This window comes from Chaetodon auriga, chromosome 19, assembly GCF_051107435.1.
Source record: "Chaetodon auriga isolate fChaAug3 chromosome 19, fChaAug3.hap1, whole genome shotgun sequence".
NCBI classification, from domain to species: domain Eukaryota; kingdom Metazoa; phylum Chordata; class Actinopteri; order Chaetodontiformes; family Chaetodontidae; genus Chaetodon; species Chaetodon auriga.
Window position 1 is genome coordinate 12,701,194 of NC_135092.1, and position 18,207 is coordinate 12,719,400.

At 43.2% G+C, this 18,207-nt stretch overlaps 1 protein-coding gene across 2 annotated transcripts; it reads left to right on the forward strand.

The window, feature by feature from the left end:
* The first annotated feature begins 448 nt into the window (after positions 1-448).
* rnf34b (ring finger protein 34b) lies at positions 449-18,132 on the forward strand. 2 transcript variants are annotated; one of them, XM_076758503.1, is made up of 8 exons: positions 449-580; positions 7,409-7,627; positions 10,970-11,467; positions 14,168-14,230; positions 14,366-14,567; positions 14,675-14,698; positions 14,926-14,967; positions 16,264-18,132. In XM_076758503.1, the coding sequence occupies exons 1-8, from the start codon at positions 575-577 to the stop codon at positions 16,446-16,448; spliced, it is 1,239 nt and encodes a 412-aa protein (XP_076614618.1). In that variant the 5' UTR covers positions 449-574; the 3' UTR covers positions 16,449-18,132. The 2 variants fall into 2 exon arrangements, with proteins under 2 accessions (XP_076614618.1, XP_076614619.1); XM_076758504.1 differs by lacking the exon at positions 14,926-14,967 and having other exon boundaries at positions 455-580.
* The last annotated feature ends 75 nt before the right edge of the window (positions 18,133-18,207 follow it).

Below are 18,207 nucleotides of genomic sequence, written 5' to 3' on the forward strand. Positions count from 1 at the left end.
GAAATAACACCGCGTGTGTTGGTGCTGAGGATAATCTTGGTTTTACCTCCCCTCATTGAAGTAAGACCGTGAAAAAAAAGAAATAATCAAGTTGATAAAAAAACACATTTTGTTTTGACTTCGCAACTGAATCGATAGTGCAAAATATTTTAGTGTTAGAAAATCAACCGAAGACAAATTCAAATTTGATTTAAGTGTGATGCAGCTGATAATCTAACCTGCCACACTTCTAATAAGACACAACTGTCTGAAACTGGAAAAAAAGCTAATTCGCTAGAATAAACAGAAGCTGTGAAAATAGCATGATGCGTCTGTCTGTCAGGCGCACACATGCGTCTTTACGCACGGTTCTGAACGCCCACTCCGGCGCTGTGTTCAGGCGGATTGGCTGCTAAAGATACCAGCGCCCGTGTGCGCTCTGTGGTTGGCTGCGGCTCTCTTGACCATTACGTTATGCTTACTCCACACACACAGGCAGCCGGAGAGAGGGAAGACGTAATGGTTTGATTCCCTGTGCACTTGCAATGATCGTCGTCCTGACATTACTCGGCAGATTCCTCAAACGAGAGGCGCAATGAAGGTAGGTGATCGACCTGCCGTTTCATTTGTGATCTGGATTCGCTTACGATGCAGATTTCTTGGGATTTACGCACGATGCTGCACCGAGAGGCAGGGGATACCTCCATCCTAATGTCAATTAAATGTGTTTGCGTGCACTTAGATGTAATTACATCAACAGGCTTGCGTTCAAATGCAACTGTTTCATTTTAACTTGTCATCACATATTTCCTCACCGCTGCCCTCCCGGCTCTGTCAGTCTTGATATTTTTTTTAATTTTCATTGCGATCTTGGAAGCCAGGGAAAGCTTTCCTGCATGTCCAGTCGACCTGACAAACAGTAGGTACAGTGTGTAGCCTTCTAATGAGCCTGCTTTGACCTCAGTGTGATAGTTCAGTGGACTAAAGCCGCTGGAGCGACGTCCATTCATCGTCAGGCTCTAATCCGCTCTAATGAGATAGAGACTGCGGTCCGCGAGTGACTGAGTGCGGGGATGTTTGGGGGACGTCTCGGTGTTCAGAGAGAGGGATTCACCTCTCAGGTCCAAGCTGTGTCAGGAGTCTTCTTCCGCTCTGTGCAGTGTGTGTACGCGCGTCTCTGTGTGTATGTGTGTGTGTACTGTAGCAGCAGATACAGGAGAGGAAAGGTGATGATGCTCCCTGCCAGCTCGAGCTCAGGACTGATAATGATGAGGATGATGGCGATGATGTCATTGGTGCTCTGGTGGTGGCAGGTTTGTGGTGGCAGTCGCGGTGAAAGGTGAGGTGGAGGCTGGAGCGCCACTACAGCCACCATCATCACCACCATCATCACCATCATCATCACCATCATTAGCACTGTGTGCACACAATATGAAGAATGTTTGAGGCGGCTGACAGTTCACTTGTTATTGTAGTTACACTGTAGCTGACGGGCTGCATCTCATTTAAAGCTGACTCCATGCATCCATGAGGGCTTAAAAAGGTGGAAGTCCTCATTCTGCAAATTAAAAAATAACAGTTGCACAATAACTAAGCACATTTACTTCCTTGAAGTGTTTTGACGTACCTGTACTTGAGTATTTATTCGGTGATACCTTTAACTCCACTCCGCATTTCACAGTGAAGTCCTGTGATATGTGTGCCAGGACGGAGGGTTTCCCCGAAGCAGCAGCTGCAAGCTGAATAGGCAGCTACTGTCTGGTCAGGTATATTTATATCTAAGCATCACAAAATGTCTGGAGTTAAGAGAGGAGACAGTTTGTAGGCCTATGAAGGTGATTTATAATTAGTAGTAGTAGTAGTATTTTATTTGCCCTTTTCAAATGTGCACTATATGCATTAGAGTAAAGCCCCCTGTGTAGGTTTTAATTCAGCACTGGGTATTTCAGGAGGAAAAAATATCTGATATTAATTCTTCTTGCTTTCAGAAACACATATTTAAGGTGTGCATATTAGAAAATCATCCCTCAGCTGATTGCTTCATCCAATCTGGCTGACTACTCAAAATATTTGCCAAACTCCCTCCATTACACTTCATTAAATTAAGATATTTCTACAGCTGCCATTTCTGGTTGCTTTAAGCTAACAGGGTTTTACATGCAAAACCTGCAAGGAGCCCATAAAATATGATGCAGTGTGAGAAGCAACCAGAGGTGTATGAAGCATTTGCAGTCACTACAGTGTTTGTACGTGAAGGCTGCAATGATTTGTTGCCGTTCCAACTCTTCGATCACATGCAGTGCAACAATAATGTAACCTTCTTCACAACTGATCCTTAAGTGCATTTTCTGCAAATAACCTCATGCCAAAGTTTGCATGCAGTAGGGCAAGCATTTGAATACTGTTTGCCACAATATTATGGAAGACAAAGGGGCGCATCGTCACTCACTGTGTCCCAGGGAAACAAAATGGACGTGATGTTTTATTGACTAATCGGGTTTAAATTGAAAAGCAGCTTTTCTGCCCCTGTGGAACGGATGCCGTTAGCTGAAGTGTGTAAGGGCGCATCTCAAAACGGGAAAGACTGCTGCACTGTACGTGTCATTGACGCTATTTAAATCAGGGAAAGACCAGTGAAGTTTGATTTTTACACGCTGCCCATTCAACATCTTCTCACCCTTTCATTTTCACAGCACATAATGCAGCAAATGCTCTGATGAAATGAAGATGTAGCATTGACGTAGCATTGTGGATCATAGTCAGTCCAGATGAGGCTGAACACACTTAGGGCTGTCTTCTAAAGTAGCTGAAGAAGTCTAAAGCAATGAAGAGTCAAGGGACACAGCAGATTTGTGATGGTGGTGGTAAAATAGTCTGGTCATGTTTTGATCTTGCAGGACGATCTCCACAGCAGTCCATATCTCTTTGTACTGCTGCACCCAAAGTCCTCTCCAGGCTAAATCCTCCCTGAGTCCTCCTCCGCCTTTGGAGTAAACTGTGTAAATCTGTTATTTTGCAGACACAAATCCAAACTTAGCTGATAGTAGCTTGAGTTTTATGTGCATATCTGTCCAGACCTCACTGGTTGCGGCGTCTGCAGGCTCCAGCAGACATCGCTGACATCTGTGTGGCTGATTTCGATGCAATATTACATTTATTCTCGTCATTTTTAGACAAAAACATGACTCGCGGGTCTCAGTGGTCTCACTTCTCACAGTCTGAGTGACATTTCCAGGTGATGCTGGAGAAAAAGGGGCAGAGAAAGAGGAAATGAAACACACGAGAGAGACAGTGGATGATGGAAAGATAGTGAACGATGACTATAAAGCTTATGATAGTTTACATTTGAAGCCATGATAATATGTCTGTTTGGTGCATATCTGTACATACAGTAGATGACTATAACATGCTTACAAGTGCATAGACTCAGGACGGGCAATATGGCCATGAGATGATCAGAGATTTATGTCATACCATTCATTCAGATGTGCACTGATTATCTCTGATAGAACACAGAGGACAGTGTTGCACATCAGTGAGCGGGCCTGCTCGATGACAGAGTTAATCAAAACCATTCCCATCTATAAACTGTTTCTCTATGAAATTTCCATAAAAATGTATCAAGATATGCTATGTATGAATTTACATTCACCCCGATCGAGGTTATGTCCGTATCATCCACCCCGAGCAAAGACTAATGCTTAAAGGGGTGCACCAGAAATGTAGTGCTGAGCTTTCATTACGCTGATTGACAAGAGAGAGACAGATTTAAAGGAGGAGGGCTGTCGTTGTTTTTTCACGTGAAGCTTCTGTTGAGGTTTTCGAACGTAGCTTCGAATGTCTGTCGTCATATTTTATAAAGTCAGAACCTTAAGAAAAATCCTTGATGAGATCCTCAATTAAATAAAGTGTCATTAGGATTAAATGATTTAGTCCTTTTTTTTATTAAATCAGCTTTCTTTAATGAATATAACTCGTAGTGTTGTCTATGAAGCCTCCACCGATTAGTAAAATACTAATGATATTAGTGTAGCCTAATCTTCATCTGCTGCTGTGCCAACATACTGGATTTAAACAGAGTGAATAGACATGCAAAAAAAAAAATTAAAAAAAATGTTGATTTAGAATTCAAATGTCAGCGTCATGAATGAAGCTTCCAAGTGTTCGGGACAGTCCTATAAAAAAAAAATCATAAAAATCAACGCAGCAGAGGCCGAGATATCCTGACTTTTTGTCCCTACTATAGATCCTACATTTCCCATAATGCAACTTAAAGTTGCATTAATAGTTGTAGTTGTGCCTCCTAAAAGCCTATCATCTCCAGTTTGTACTGCAGGCTCTCCATCGAAAATCTTAAGCTGCACACCGAAGCGGAAATGACATCATTAGCTAAAATAACCCTAATGAGATCATCAGGGTTATTTTTTTCAGACTCCTTCACAGCCAAAGTACATTATAGTGTGTTCTCACTGGCTGTGTGGTACTCCTCATGATGAGGAGGCAGGCTGAACTTAAGGTCAGGGAGTGGAGTCCCCCTTTGAATTTCAAACGACATGAACGCATCAATCACATCAGTGGATTTTATCCGGATATGTTTCGAATCGTTTTGTTTACTGCTGTCGTTCGATCAATGAACAGCAAACCCCTCAGCAGTAGATACACCGGCAGACGTCAGGTGATGCTGTGCAAAGGAAGGTAAACATTCTTCTCTCCTCGCGTCACTCCAGTTCTAGTTAAACACGTCTCCGCATGACCCATTTAGGCTCCATCTAGGCTCCCGTATGGTTGTTTGTGTCGCTGCAATTTTTGAGATTTGATCCTCAAAAACTGATTTTATGAGGTCAGATCACCATCGGTCCACACAAGGCCTGGACATCTCGGGTTTGTCCTCCCTTTTGGGCTTTTCTATTTAAATCTGTGCCTCCCTTACTCCTCTGCTGCTTCCCCCCTGCTCGGTGTTTGTTTGTGTGCACGCTGGGCTCGGCTGTTTGCTGCTGACCCTGTTTGATGTTGACGATCCAGCAGCTGTATGAGAAATATCTCAATGACTTGGTCCAGGCCTGACGCTCAAAGTTCCTGAAGGTGACCGCAATGACAGAAACACACGATGGAGGTATCGTGTTCCCGGAGGTGCAGCTAAAACAACGAAGCTGCAGGAGGAAATCCAGACGATACAAGTAAAAAAACAAAGTACTACATGTGATGTTTGCTCTTGTCACTTGTTTGTTCGGGACTCCCTGCCTGCAGAGCTTACAGTGCGCTAATTGAAGTGACAGAGGGAAGTCGCGCTGCTGGCTCAAAGCCAGATAAGACTGATTTCGTGGCCAGACTGCAGCGGCTCCTCCTCCTGAAGAATGCAGTAAATATTCCTTTTATTCCCATGTGAGGGAGGCTGCATGTAACCAGGGAGACTTTTTTAGCAGCTGAACATCAGGTCAAGTTTGTGCCACGGGCGAGTAATTCAAGTTGTTATGCATCATGGTTTTATTGTGCACGTAAAGTATATCATGATGAAGCTGCTTGCGGTGGATGTAGCTGAGGAGAAGACGCATAAACAGGCCAAATATAAGTGCCAAAACATTCAGACAGTTGACAGGAAGTGACTGATTAAACATTTAAGTCATTTATGAAGCAGTGATGCCAGACACTCGCCGCTTCCAGCTCGTCAAATTCGAGCATTTGCTGATTTTCTCTGTTTTTATGTCACTGTCAATTGAACATTTTTGGACTGTTGGTCAGACTAAAGAAGCTGTTTGAAGCTGTCACTTTGGGCTCTGGGTAGAAAGGTGATGATCCAGCCGAGAAACCATCCACCAATGTCCAGTTCAGCGGTGAGATTTAACCTTTAAAAACCCGTCCTGGCTGCCTCGGTGCAGCGGACCTTCCCTCCTTCTCGCCGTGACTCCACATACAGTACCTCCTTGCTCCTCAGATTACATAACGAGTCCCTAAGCAGATGGGTGAGGTCAGATCACTGGGTGTTTGTGACAAGTCAGAGCAGAGCGCTGCCTTAAGAAGAGACGTGGCGGGACCCTGTGAATTCCATTGTTTTCCGCATGCAGCCGGGAACCACAGAGGGCTTACATTATGCTCATGTCAGCTATTGATTCTGTAGGCCGGGGAACAACAGAAGACATATTCTCTGCTCGCTGTCCTCCCCCCCTCCCTCCTTGCCTCATCAGTATGCTCCAAGGAGCCGCGGCTCCCATCGCACCATCTTTGCTCCCCTGTCCCCGGCCTGTCTCGTGGTCAGCACATCCGGCTGACTGGTGTGGGCGCTCGCTTTAACTTTAACGGCTTGAGTAAAGCTAGTTTGCAGGTTTCTTCGGGACATACAGAGGCTACATTACATGCACCTCCTCCTCCTACTTGACCCTCACAAGATATTTGCTGTGTGGCTGAGACTCCTAACACATCTCTAACACATCCTCGGGTTCTGTGAGGCTCGTTTGTTTATCAAGTTGTACAAAATAATGCAGCGACAGAGAAATTTAACCCGGAGCTCTCTTTGGAGATTGTCATTAATAGGAGCTTTTTAGAGTCTACTTCTGTCTAATTATCTCTAACCTCAAAGACTCTTAGAGAGCACTCTCAGTAATGTGCTGCCCAGCGCCTCCCCCTCCTCTCTCTCTCTCTCTCTCTCTCTCTCTCTCTCTCTCTCTCTCTCTCTCTCTCTCTCTCATTCATTTTCTTTCTGATGTTTTCTTGATATACAGACGAGTGACCAGTTCAGCTTGAATAAGATGCTTCGCTAAGATGCAGTGCACAAGGAGTCGCTGAATGGTTTGAGCCATATGGAAATGATGTGGCCCAACACCTTATTAAGACACTTTATGATGACTTTTCTTTCAGTTTGTCCCTCATCTGCGTATCAAAATACTTCAAATGTATGGAAACTACATAAAGCCATCAAAAAGATCCACTTGCAGTGAGCTGTGAGGCCACATTTGAATGAAAAGTTGACTTTTTAGAGACAAACATACGATGATCTATGCAGAATATGATGCATTGCTGTAGATTAAACTAGCCAAGAGTGCAGAACGTAGTTCAAATTATCTGAACTTTATAATATTAAAACACTGACAGGTACCATTTTTCTGCATCATGCATTTGCTTTTGATACTTCAAGTACATTTTGCTGATAATACACACTTTTACTGAAGTAAGCTTTGAATGCATGACTTTTACTTGTAGTGTAGTGTTTTCAGTGTGGTATTAGTACTTTTACTTCAAGATCTGAATACTTCCTCCACAGTTGCTTATTTATTACTTTATTTCAAATTCTAGTGGATATCCCACCGTCTTCAAAGAGGCTGAATTTTACGAAAATGTGTATAAAATTATGCACAAGACAAGTGAGACGATTTACCGTCTGTGTTTGGTGTCTCTAACAATTGTGCGTGTGTGTTTCTGTGTGTGCGCTCCGCAGGCGGGGGCATCGTCCATGTGGGCGTCATGCTGTGGGCTGCTGAACGAGGTGATGGGCACGGGCACGGTGCGGGCGCAGCAGCCGGGGTTCGGAGCAGGGGCGGGGCCCTTTCGCTTCGCCCCCAGCGCTGGGTACTCCACCTACCCCCCCACCAGCTCAGGGAGCGCCGGACAGCTGTGCAAGGCCTGCGGACTGGCCTTCTCCGTCTTCAGACGCAAGGTGAACAAGAGCGGAGGCAGTGATGACAGCAGTTAGTGGTGGTGATGAGTTTGGTGCTGGAAAACTGGTTTGATGTGATGGTGGTCGGAGGCAGTAAGAGAAATTTATATCAAAAGTTTTGCATGTTTTTGCCTTTTAAACGGAAATCTTACTCACTGTTCATGACATGACTCATGACCGACGGCCTGGTTTCGCTTCATGTCGGCTCTATGTAAAAATCATCTTGCAGAGACTGTAGACTTGACTGAGTAATCCTTCACAGTCAACATTCAGTCAGCTTTTTTTTTTTTTTGTAATGTCTGAATTATGTAATCATCGCGTGCACTTGTGAGCCGGGACTCTGTGGTGCATTCAAGGAAACACTGACATCCATAATTACTGAGTCACTTACTGAACAAAAGCAAAAACCTCCAAAACAATATTGATTCGTTTCACACTGAAATACAAGGAGTATGATTTCATTTAATAGTATATAATGTTTTACATCATTTAGTTTTGTCTTTATTTATGTAGAGTAGGTCAGTGAGCATGCGCTATGTTATTTTACAGCAATGCCCTGTCAACAGAAATAAAATAACCAGAACTGACAGACATTAACAGAACAGAATAACAGGCAGTAAACAGGCTCAATTAAGTCACCACAGGCTGGTAGAAGATGATTATATTTATATCATGTAGCAAATGTTAAGACGCCATGTTGTTCACTGTGATGGAAAACTAATTTGAAGCAAATTTAAAGCTGATTTTCATGCTGCACTGAATGGAAACTGACACGTCCTGAACTCAGTAGTAGAAAGTAAGTTTACTGAAGTGCTGTGATAAAGTACAATTTTGAGGTACTTGTACTTTACTATTTCCAGTTTATGTTAGTTTACACCTCCTCTGCATTACATTATCTGTCAACGGTAGTTGTCAACTGCTACCTTTCAGAAGATTTTGCTTAAGAAAAATGTATGGTAAGCTTGTGAATTACTCTGTATTGAAGCCAAACCAGCAGTACATGCATACATACATACACACAGTTTGGAATCATCTTTTATATTGATGTTTTTCTTCTTTCCTGCAATAATGGTGATTTTAACAGAGATAAAAACCATATAATTCAGATGCTAAATGTATTATTTACATTTGAAATACATTTGGCCCCAAAACATGAATAATTAAATGCTCAATGTTGAGCCACGACTGGGCGTCTGCAGTCTACTCAGTGGTTAGATTGAACGGGTTTAAACTGTGCCAGTCTGTAGTATGGTCAGCTGATACTCTGCTAAATCTACACTAACCTTCTGTTTCTGTTTGGGAGTTTTAAGAATAGTTTTTTTTAAGCAATGCGGCTGTTAATTCCAGCTTGTTACAGGCATATTGTGCACTTGACACTGACTTTTTCTATTTAAATCTGCGCAGATTTTGATGCTTAGCTTTCAATTTCTTTCACCAATGACAGGTGGTTTCTTATTTCCTTTTTTAACTGTTACCCTGAGGTATCTGTGTCTCCTTCTACCCTTTCAGTTGTCAGTCTGGTTGAACCATTGCACAGCGTTTTGTCCTTCATGCACAAAACAGAGGATTTTTTACAACCTAAAAGCATGAAAGACCATTCAGAAGCACAGAGTAGTCCTTTCAGCCATCTGACCGCAGCGAATCAAGCTTGTGTGACGGGCAGTTCCAAACTTTTGAACAATAGTGTATATATTGGAAATTTGTGTGAAGGGGGCCTGAATGTTACCACTGAAGTAAACCACCCGACTGTATATAAAGCAGTTAAAACAAGCTCCACCTCTGCCTGAAGTTGTAAGTTGACTTAAAAAGTTGGTTGCCAGCCTTGTAGATTAGACACAACCTGCTAATGCAAACTGACCGGCATGTCCCTTTAAGAACATCCACCATACGTATTCATGCTGGCATTTCCAGGGTCTGTGCACAGCTGAACATGTCAGAGTTTAATGGCAGAGTGTATCTGTCTGGCAGTCAAACGCTGATGAAAACGCTGCAGTGCCCGGCGTCCTCTCCGCTCGCCACTTCACGTCGCTCTATCGTCGTCCGCACACACCAGTTGCCTCTCTGACTCCCTGGACACACACATTTGTGTGTCAGCGTGATATTTTCATAGGATGAAAAAAGACACGCCGGGGGATTAACAACAAATGATAGAGGGAAAGAATCGTTGCAGTGGAAATGTGCTTCTGGTAGACCAGAGCACATTTGTGCACAAGTGATAAGAAAATGTTTACAGCCATGGCCGACCTGCTTTTCTGCACATTTGAAGTGTCAATCTACTCAGCGGCTCTGTATCCGGAGACAGTGTTCAGCCAGTAAAATGTCAAACATCACCAGGAGCTACACTGAGTTTATTTCTCTTTTCTTTACTCTTTCTCAGCGTGTGAGCCACTGTTTCAGGTGGAGCTTTGTTTATGTGGTTTCTCTCTGTCGTGGGGATACGCTTCAAGAAAGCTGACTCCAAGAAAAACATCATTAACAATATGGCTGTTTGGGATCCAGTTGAAATTCCCATCATAATTTTCCAAGGTGACACCTTCAGATTGCTTGTTGTATTTAACTTACACTCCAAAACCAAACCAAACCAACCAACCCAAATATTACATTTTCACTGATTTCAAACAGCAACTAGCAGCAAGTCCTCACATTTCAGAGGCATGCAGATGTTTGGCTCTTTTGCCTCATAAATTCCTTGCACATCTTATTGACTGGACTTATTTATTCATCTTATTCTTAATTTTTAAATCGCTGTCTCTGGTCAATATTTTACACATTCCTGCACAGAACAGTACAGCTCCAACTTCATTTTTATAAAAACTTAGAATGTACATGTTTTTATATTTTACTTTCTCTTAATTACTACTTTATTTTCTCTTCCTTTGTTAAAAACCAACAGATTCCTTGTGTGTGAAAAGCTACTCGGCTAAGTAAAATAATTTTGCAAATTGCTGACAAAATACAGTGATGTTATCACAATATGAATTACTGCCCTACTTAATAATATACTGCAAGTGTAATCAGGTGTTTATGGATTATTCTCATGCAAATGAAAACAACGTGACTCATTGGTACAAACAGCAGCTTCAGTGACTTCAGTTCCATCGTTAAGCTTTTTTTTTTTTTTTAATTTTTTTTTCAGTCGATGGTTAATTTATTCATCAAAAGTGACAAGCGGGATAAATGTTTAATATGCAAACAGCAATCAGACTTCAGGGCCTGTTTAGAAATGATGAAAAATAGAGTTTCTTAAACGACGCCATTGAAAATGTTTGGTTTCTTCAGTCAGAAGAAACGGAATAGCTGATCACCTCCCGTCTGTCTTTGAATCTCTCCTCTCTCCAACAGCACATCTGCTGTGATTGTAAGAAGAGTTTTTGCGCCCTGTGCTCGGTGCTGCAGGAGAACCTGCGCTGCTGCACGACCTGCCACCTGCTGCGCGGCACAGCCTTCCAGAGGCCGCGGCTCATGCAGCTCCGAGTGAAAGACCTGCGCCAGTACCTGCTGCTGCGCAACATCCCCACCGACACATGCAGGGAGAAAGAGGACCTGGTGGACCTGGTGCTCTGTCATCAGGGGACGAGGGAAACCCAGAGACCAGTGCTGGAGGAGGATGAGGAGGAGGAGGAAGAAGAAGAAGAAGAAGAAGAGGACACACACGAGGAAGAGGAGGAGGAGGAAGAAGAAGATGAAGGGGGAGATGACACAGACAGTCTGCACTCGCTCCCCCACTCACGTGCCGCCTCGCCCCCCTCCGCCACGCGCTCCACCTCTGAACAGTCGGTCCTCTCCGCCTCTCAGGGAGACGTGCTCAGCCCAAGTGACAGCTCAGGGACCACCAGCCAGGTTTGTGCGTGCACGCAGGAAAACACACAGCTGACGCTTGGTGTGTGTCTGCACGCAGAGCTGACGCTGTGTACTGTGCAGCCACACACACACACACACACACACACACACACAAACAAACATCCATTCGCTCATTTACATACGCCATATTTCTTTCACATCTGTCCTCATTCTATCCACGATAATTAATTTCAAAGGTGAAATCAGCTTATTTACAAGTGTCGGTGTGGATGTTGTAAGTCAGGAGAAGAGTTCTTCCTTTCAACTCCCCGGCAAACACACACCCTCTCGTGCATATCTTTAGATTATTTTCTTCTTTGTGTGTCGTGCTTCACTCTTCCCTTTGTGCTGCGTTTGTGGCCTCGTGGTTCTTCATTTCTCCCTGAAAATCTACTACATTTCAGGGGATTTTTTTTCCCCTCCATTGATACTGAAAAAGCTCAGATTAACAGGCCGGTCCAGTGTTCAGCAGGATGTGCACGTGACAGCTGGAAACAGCTGTGTTAGCTGCGTGTTTGTGTGTGTGTGTGTGTGTGTGTGTGCAGCCCTCAGACCAGCCAGCGACGCAGCTTAAGCCCTTTGCCTTTTTTAGGTCGGTTACATAGGCTGAGTCTGTTGGAGTCTGTTATGTAACAAGCACACAGGTTGAGAGCTCCCCACAGCGTCACAGCTGCAGCCAAACAACAGAGACACGACAGTACATCCCTCCTCTCACCACCCCACCACAGATAATCTCTTTTTTCTCCTCGTAGTTTGTGGCACACGTGGGCTTTAAAATGCTTTGTGGTTATTTATGTTTACAGCTTTACTTATATACACGTATGCATTTTCTTAAGTAGATTCAACTAAACAAAGACATTCAGCGTTGTCTCTGTTGAACATGGTTTGGTGGAATCTGAACAAGTGTTTGGGAAACTGCTGTGGCAACCACGTCTCTCGTCAGCTCCAGATGAAAAATAGATATCTAGCCAAAATATGCAGCTAATTAGGATTTTGGATTCGGATCAGTTACCTTGAAACCTTGTTTAATCTTTTACTTTGCAAATGCTGATTAACAAGATTATTGGATAGGAAAAAAAAAAAACGTATAATCTTCCTGAAACAGGGTATTATTACCTTATTGAACGGTGTGTAGGAAACATTTTAATACAAACTCCGGCAGGTGTAATTAACTTTTTGTCTCTTCTATGATTCATAAAACCCTGAAACATTTATAGCACTGTTCATTATACCGTTTCTTTTTCCCAGCTGGATCTCTCAAACATGTGGCAACAGATTTTAATGATATTTGGTGTGAAGTCATTCTATTGGCCGATGAAGACACTACAGATGACCTGCTGGACCACATGGAAAGAAATCTGCCACGTGTAGCCCATGACTGTGTGTCTCTGTGGGTAATTTGATGCAGATGAAACATTTTCTATTATTGAAGTAGATTTAACAGCTTGTGCAGCCTCTCTGAGTGCTTTCTAATACTTTCCCATGTTTGAAATGGCTGAATGAAATTCAACGTTGAGTCAAAGAAAGTTTGTGCTCCGGAGAGGTTCGGCGCTTCGTGTGTGTCGGGGCTGCTGCTCCTGTTTTGGTCTCTGAGGAGTCTAGCCCGAGCAAAAGCATGATGTCTGGGCGAGAGCGGGCATCTCGCACCAAGGATACATTATTAACACATCTCCGGTGGAGGAAGATGGTGGTCTGCTGGAATGTGCCGAAGCAGAGAGGTTTTTACTTTTTACAGTACGGAAACAGACAGCGTGATATCACACAGTCGGAGCTCATTTCAGCCCTTCACAAGCTCTCTTTTGTCAAGCAGATAAAAGAATAAAGAGACGATATCTTCTCTTCAAGGCGCATAAATGGCTGAGATAATACAGAGCGGTGCACTCACACCAAGCTGTGTCTGCGCTATTCTGTGGCTCCATTTATTCTCCTTTCATCCAGCAAACGCCTGACCTCCGCCTTCAAAGAGAATAATTAACCGCTGAGTTAGGAGTAGTCGAGTCAGTATTTAAACATCTCTGACTTTCATTAGAGATCTGAACAGCTGCAATTTAAAGAATGAGATCACAGAGAGTTGTGAATTCATTTTTTTTTTTCTTTTGATAGTTAAATGGAGGTAGAGGAAATTCTAAGTTGTAATCGGCATGTTTTGGGATAGTGTTGAGGAGTGTAGGAGATGTGATCAACACCAAACATCCTGTTAATGAGACAAACAATGATAATATTTATTTATAACACCTTTCATACAAGGATATTAGCTCAAAGTGTTTTACAACAAAGAAACCACATGCAAGTGCTTCACATAAAAAAGATAGAATGAACATAAAAATTGGCAGAAAATGAATGTAAAATGAGATGGAGAGTAAAAACAATAAAGATGATTATAATAATAAAAATGAGATTAAAAAAGGATGAAAATAGAGAATCAAAGATGAAAACTCACGTGTTTCTGCTCATGTGCAACAAACGTGGATCACTTAGTGTTTTTTTGTCAGTTCTGCTGCCTCAAATCTGCAGTCAGGAGGTTTGCTGACGGTTCTTTTAAACGCTCCTGCTGCGTGCGTATGGTTCAAACAGCGCATGCTTTAAGTGGCGGATATTTGGTGATGAAACGGTAAAATCAATGACTGCTGGGTGAGTGAAATGCTGTCATGAGAATTTAAACTCATTTCAATGAAATTCTGTGTGTTTGTACTCAAACAGGAGCATGAGGACACTCCTACAGCGTCTCTCTTGAACCTGGAGCCCACTGAAAACATGATAGAGGTAAAACACCGGTTTGTTTCGCATATTTATGACACTAAAAGGTGTTTTTACCGGAGGAACAGAGATGATTGTGGACTGACGAGGCTTTCAGGGAACGCGGTGACCACAGCTCTGTGTGTCCTCTGCGGATTGTAGGTCAGTCCAGCGACACAGAGGAGGATCAGGGCCTCGCTGTCTGATCTGGACAATGAAGAGGCGATTGAAAACCTCTCCGTCCGCCAGCTGAAAGAGATTCTCGCCAGGAACTTTGTCAATTACTCTGGCTGCTGCGAGAAGTGGGAGCTGCTGGAGCGAGTGCACCGACTCTACAGAGAAGATCAGCAGAACAGAAAGTCCAGTAAGAATTCCTGACTTTGCCTTTTTTTTTTCATTTTTGCATCCAAATTTAGATTTCCAGTGTTCTGCATGATGACAAAAATGTCCTTTTTTCTCCTTTTCTTTTAGTGGAAAATGTGAGCATAACTGCAGGTAATTATTACTGTTTGATTTGCATATTTCCCCGATTTAAAATATGATGTTGCCTTTTAATATGAGCACTAATATTAACAAAAAAAAAAATCTACATGCAAATTCAAGTAGCTCCCGCCTGTTATGTGATTTCAGTGCTGAAAACAGTCGCATGCTAAATTCATTAAATTCCCTGTTTTCAAAACTAATAGATTTTCTTTATTACTGCCTGTTCTTATCGATACAAGTGGTTGCATATCCTCCACCTCTCTGCAACAGTGGAGTTGGAGGTAAGATGTTTGCATAAAATGCCACTTCACGGCACCCTTTCCATCTCCTCCATGAGCTCATAATGTACATTGCACCAATCCTCTGATAGCAATGAACAGTAAAGGCATGCTGCAGCGTTTTTACCCACTTGATCTTTTATGTCATCCTTCATATTATCATATTATGGTCACTTGAGTCATTATCTCCCGCCTGATTCAGTGTCTCCGCCTTCTGTCGCTCCCGTTTCATTTCCAGTGTGCATCATCTCGTTTCATTCTGAAGGGCAGCTGTCATTAATGCACTCTCTCTGCTTTTACCTCATGATGAGCCATCATATTACTTCAGTGGCAGTATGTCTCCATCAGGTGTAATTACACTGTCAGGCTTCCTAGAGGCTCATTGTGGACATAAAGGGCTTGAAGATCGTATTAGCCCACTAAATAGTCAGACATGTAGGGGCGGCAGAGAGGCTGCAGACGGATTGACTTTTTCCCTGTTGTGAGCAGCAGGAGCCAGATTGAGGTCTGAGAGCTATCAGTCAGCAATCAGACGTTTGAGCCTGAGCACTGGCATCATTTGGGATTGGTTTATTTGGTTTATTGGGTCGCTCCAAATTCCAATAAAAGCAACAGATCGGTTATTGTAAACATTTAACATGGTTGCAAATGTTTCCTTTCCATGTAACTGAAGGACAAATATGTTAATTCTGTGTTACAGTCAGTGCTTTCTTTAAAAAAGATCTAACTAAACTAAAACTGAATCTCAAGTAATTGAGTAAGTGAACATACATAAACATAAACATATTATTGTTAAACTACCACAGTCCCACAATGGGCCTTCTGCACTTACCTTGGGCTTGATTTCAGTTGTCAGTGGCGATCAGATAAACTAGTTTTCAATGAAACTACCTGCGTTACTGCTAACTGATCGCCACTTTTGGACAGACTAGACTGTGATACTGATGTAAGTCAAACCTGCTGGAGCGTAGTGGCATTACGACCCCGAGTCCAAAAAAGTCTGGACACTGTGTAAAACATAAATAAAACCTGTTTGGAACATTTCACAGGTAAACAGGTTCAATGGTAGCAGGTGACAGTATCATGATTGGATATGAGAAGGGCATCCTCGCAAGGCTTTGTAAAACCGTTCATTTGCAGATGACTGCATTCTGTTTTTATTTATGTTTTACGCAGCATCCCAACTTTTCTGGAGCATCTGGGTTGATGTGGTGATGTTGGTTGCGCTCCATGCAGTTTAATGAACCTGCAAGAGAACCATCGCAACTGAAAAATAACTTTTCATATTTCCATCCACAGATGGTGTCAAAGCTCAGCTGGCGGCTGATGAAAACTTGTGTCGCATCTGCATGGACGCCATCATCGACTGCGTGCTGCTGGAATGTGGTCACATGGTAACCTGCACCAAATGTGGCAAGAGGATGAGCGAGTGCCCCATCTGCAGGCAGTACGTAGTGCGGGCCGTGCACGTCTTCAAGTCTTAAAACTCTGCGTGTGCGCGTCGGAGCGGCCCTCAGGCGTGCACGAGGCCCGAGCCCTGAATTTATCACTGAGGATGAGCTGCCGTGCATGACGTCTCGCAGGGCTTAATGCTGCAGCAGGCGCGAGCAACTCCCCGGTCTTTGAAACCAGACTGTTGCCTCTTGCCTACCACCATTTGCCCCTCCTCCCTCTCCTTTACTAACTTATGTTCCAGTCCCTCTTCTCCTCCTGGTGGACCGTCATCAGCTGCACCGGGACGCTCACTCTTTCTCTCTTTGGTCTGTTAAACACACAGCAGAAACTCCCTGTCATCACTTTCTACTCTCTATTCTCTGTTTAGATTTTACTCACAGGAGAGGAGAGGAGCTGGTCCCACGGGTCCTTGAAGTGGATGGGGTTGTTCTGTGTAGTGGAGAGAAGCCGTTGGATGAAAAATATAAGATCCCAGGGTTAGAGTCAATATGGTTTACACAGTCATGCCACACGACAGCGTGTCATCTCCCTCAGTGTTCTTTAGGATGTGCAATATGAGAAAAAAACAGAGACTTACGTGTGTTTTTAGAAAATGTTTATTCGATGATCCGAACACCACGTGCACCGAGTCATCTCGTCACACGCGCAGGAGGGTGTAAGGTGCCAAACGTCATGCCTTCGATCGGTATTTGGTTAAAGATTTCACAGTATATGCATCCCATAACCAGCAAGCTTGGTGTGATAGTTTACTCCTCTTTCAGTTCTCTCAAATGAACTTTTAGGAAACAAAGCGTGTGCAAGTAAACATCTGAACACTTGCTGTGTCTCTCGTGTAAAATGGAGTGATTTCTGCTGAGGACACGAAGAGTGAAAACCGCCGCGTGGTCGCGCCACGTGCTGCACTACATTTCTCTTACGGAGCGTGAAGGTTCGTTCATCACCTTTGAGACAGCAGCTTGACTAAAGAAGAAAAGAAAAATCCGAACTCGAGGCCCACTCGCAAGATTTTTCCTGAGCTTTCAGCCCTATTTCACAGGCTTCATCAGCAGGTGCTCAGTTGTCATTGAGACGGGTCATCACTTTAGCTACATTGATCACGTGAATGACCTCGTCCTTCTCTTTAGGAAGACCAAGCTGAACACGCCAGAGAAAGCTCAAGTGGACCTTGAGTTTGGATTTTTTTTTGTGCTTTTTTTTAATCAACGTTTTAAAGACTCGTTCCTCTTTACTTTAAAACAACTTCCACCAAGCAATACCATTTAGTTTCCAAGTCTACCAAGTGTCTTTCTTTGATTGTGTTGTCCGTTAATGTGTCTTAGGTAGGTAACAGGTGCTACTTCCTCGTTTCTGAGTGTAACATCAACGTACCTTTTCTGTCATGTTGTCGAGGCGTCCTTCCACATGTCCACCACACAGTGAGAGGGAGAGGAGGCCTGGTTTACTTTAACCTGTTATGCAAACGAAACACTTTGTTTTCTTGTCATGAGATCCAGTTAACTCAGATGTCACTAAAATATGTGTGTACAGTATGCCTGTGGTATGTTTAAGAAAAAAGAAGCTGAATTGCTGTTAATTGAATTGCATAGATAGCTTATATTGTTGTTTACTGATAAGTCGTTAAATGTATATTTTTCCATTTACTTGGGAGACGACATGATTTAAAATTCTACTTATTGCGGAGGTTTAAAAATGAAATAAACCGTTTTTTCAGAATGTATTTCTGCTGGTTTTGCTCAGACGAGTCCCTCAGTCCTCTGACCGTGTCCCCCTCTCACCATTAAAGCTGCG